Raw genomic sequence first — 1,415 nt, 5'->3', positions numbered from 1 at the left:
CCTAAGAGTCACAATCAGCTCGATGGCAGCGGGCTGGCCTGTGGTGGTGATGGTTTGGTGTTCCCGAGTCAGGCAAGGAGTGACTAACAGCTGGTTCTCTTTCTGAGAGCCTGAGATGACTTCTGTGCAGAGATCACGCACAGAGACCCAGCCCCGCCTCGCACCGCTCTCACAGGTGTCCTCATAGAAACGATGACTGGTGAACTCTGGCCCAACGGGTAGGTCCCCTCACCCCAGCAGCACAGATGTGTAAAGATGTGCACGAACTGTTCTTATCTCAAACATTAAAAGGAATCACTGCTGATATCTCCTCACAGATTTCTGGATGTGTGTTATTTGCTTTAAATCCCCCCCTGCAGCAAAATAAGGGGGCAAGCATGTCTCATGTAAAGAGCCCCATCCGCTGGCTGTGCTAAGATTCATTTCTTGGGACATCTCTAAAGGAAGGAGACCAGGTACACACTGCAGCCATGTAGGAGTAGATGTGCTAAGAAGTGATGTGCAGAAGGGAAGTGCCTTGGCGTGGAGGTGGGGGGTAGAATATCTTTGAGATACTGCATTTAGGGGCTGATGTGATATGCAAGTGTATCAAAGTGAAGTCGGCATTCTGTATGATTTGCAAAGCCAAATAAAGTCCTTTGGGTTCAACAGGAAAAACCCACGCCAGGGGCTCCTCACTCACCCTCTTTGGTATCTGTCCAACTCGTGCAGAACGGTGTGATCGCAATACTCAAACACCAAGTGCAGCCTCCGCTTCCTCCTGAAGACCTCCAGGAGGTTGACGAGGTTGGGGTGCTTGAGTTGCTGCAAACGCACAAAAAAGCAAGGTGACAAAAGTGAGCTGTTGAGAACCACTTCCTCTCTCTGGGCCCCACAAAAACAAAGCTATTTGTCCTTCTATGTGTTCATCGCTTGTCAAGAGAAGTGAAGTAACACACTGCTTGCTGATGGCCTGTAAGTGAAAGAACAGTGAAAACCCAGGTGGTCGGTGAAGGTCCAGAGGAGCCTGGAGACATAAGCGAGTGCCCATTTCCAGGGCACTGTTGGACTTGGCCCTGGAAACACGGTGGGAGTAGGAGGGCTTTACTTACTTCCGGGTATCCTAGACGCCCCTAGACCCCATTCTCTTATGTGAAGCAGAGGGAGGGCAGGAGCTGGCAGGGATGGCCATGCTGGAATTCCTGTATGCCAAGTTGGATTGAGTTTCTTTTGTTTTTTTAAAAATCATTCTATTAGGGGCTCTTACAACTCTTATCACAATGTTTACATCCATCTTGTCAAGCACTTAAATCATTTTATTGGGGCTCATACAACTCTTATCACAATCCATACATGCATCCATTGTGTCAAGCACATTTGTACATTTGTTGCCATCATCATTCTCAAAACACTTTCTTTCTACTTGAGCCCTTGGT

The 1,415-nt window shown here is 48.3% G+C and overlaps 1 protein-coding gene across 1 annotated transcript in view; it reads right to left on the bottom strand.

Moving 5' to 3' along the window:
- The window catches only part of CDKL1 (cyclin dependent kinase like 1), a 62,979-nt gene that overhangs the window by 34,222 nt on the left and 27,342 nt on the right, over positions 1–1,415 (bottom strand). The window contains exon 2 of the mRNA XM_004698578.4: positions 683–804. Within this exon, the coding sequence (XP_004698635.1) occupies positions 683–804 (122 nt within the window). The remainder of the gene's footprint in view (positions 1–682; positions 805–1,415) is intronic.

Source organism: Echinops telfairi, unplaced genomic scaffold (assembly GCF_000313985.2).
Source record: "Echinops telfairi isolate 266 unplaced genomic scaffold, ASM31398v2 ScPeMD7_18;HRSCAF=68, whole genome shotgun sequence".
In the NCBI taxonomy this organism is placed as follows: domain Eukaryota; kingdom Metazoa; phylum Chordata; class Mammalia; order Afrosoricida; family Tenrecidae; genus Echinops; species Echinops telfairi.
This window is presented reverse-complemented; position numbering and strand designations above follow the sequence as displayed.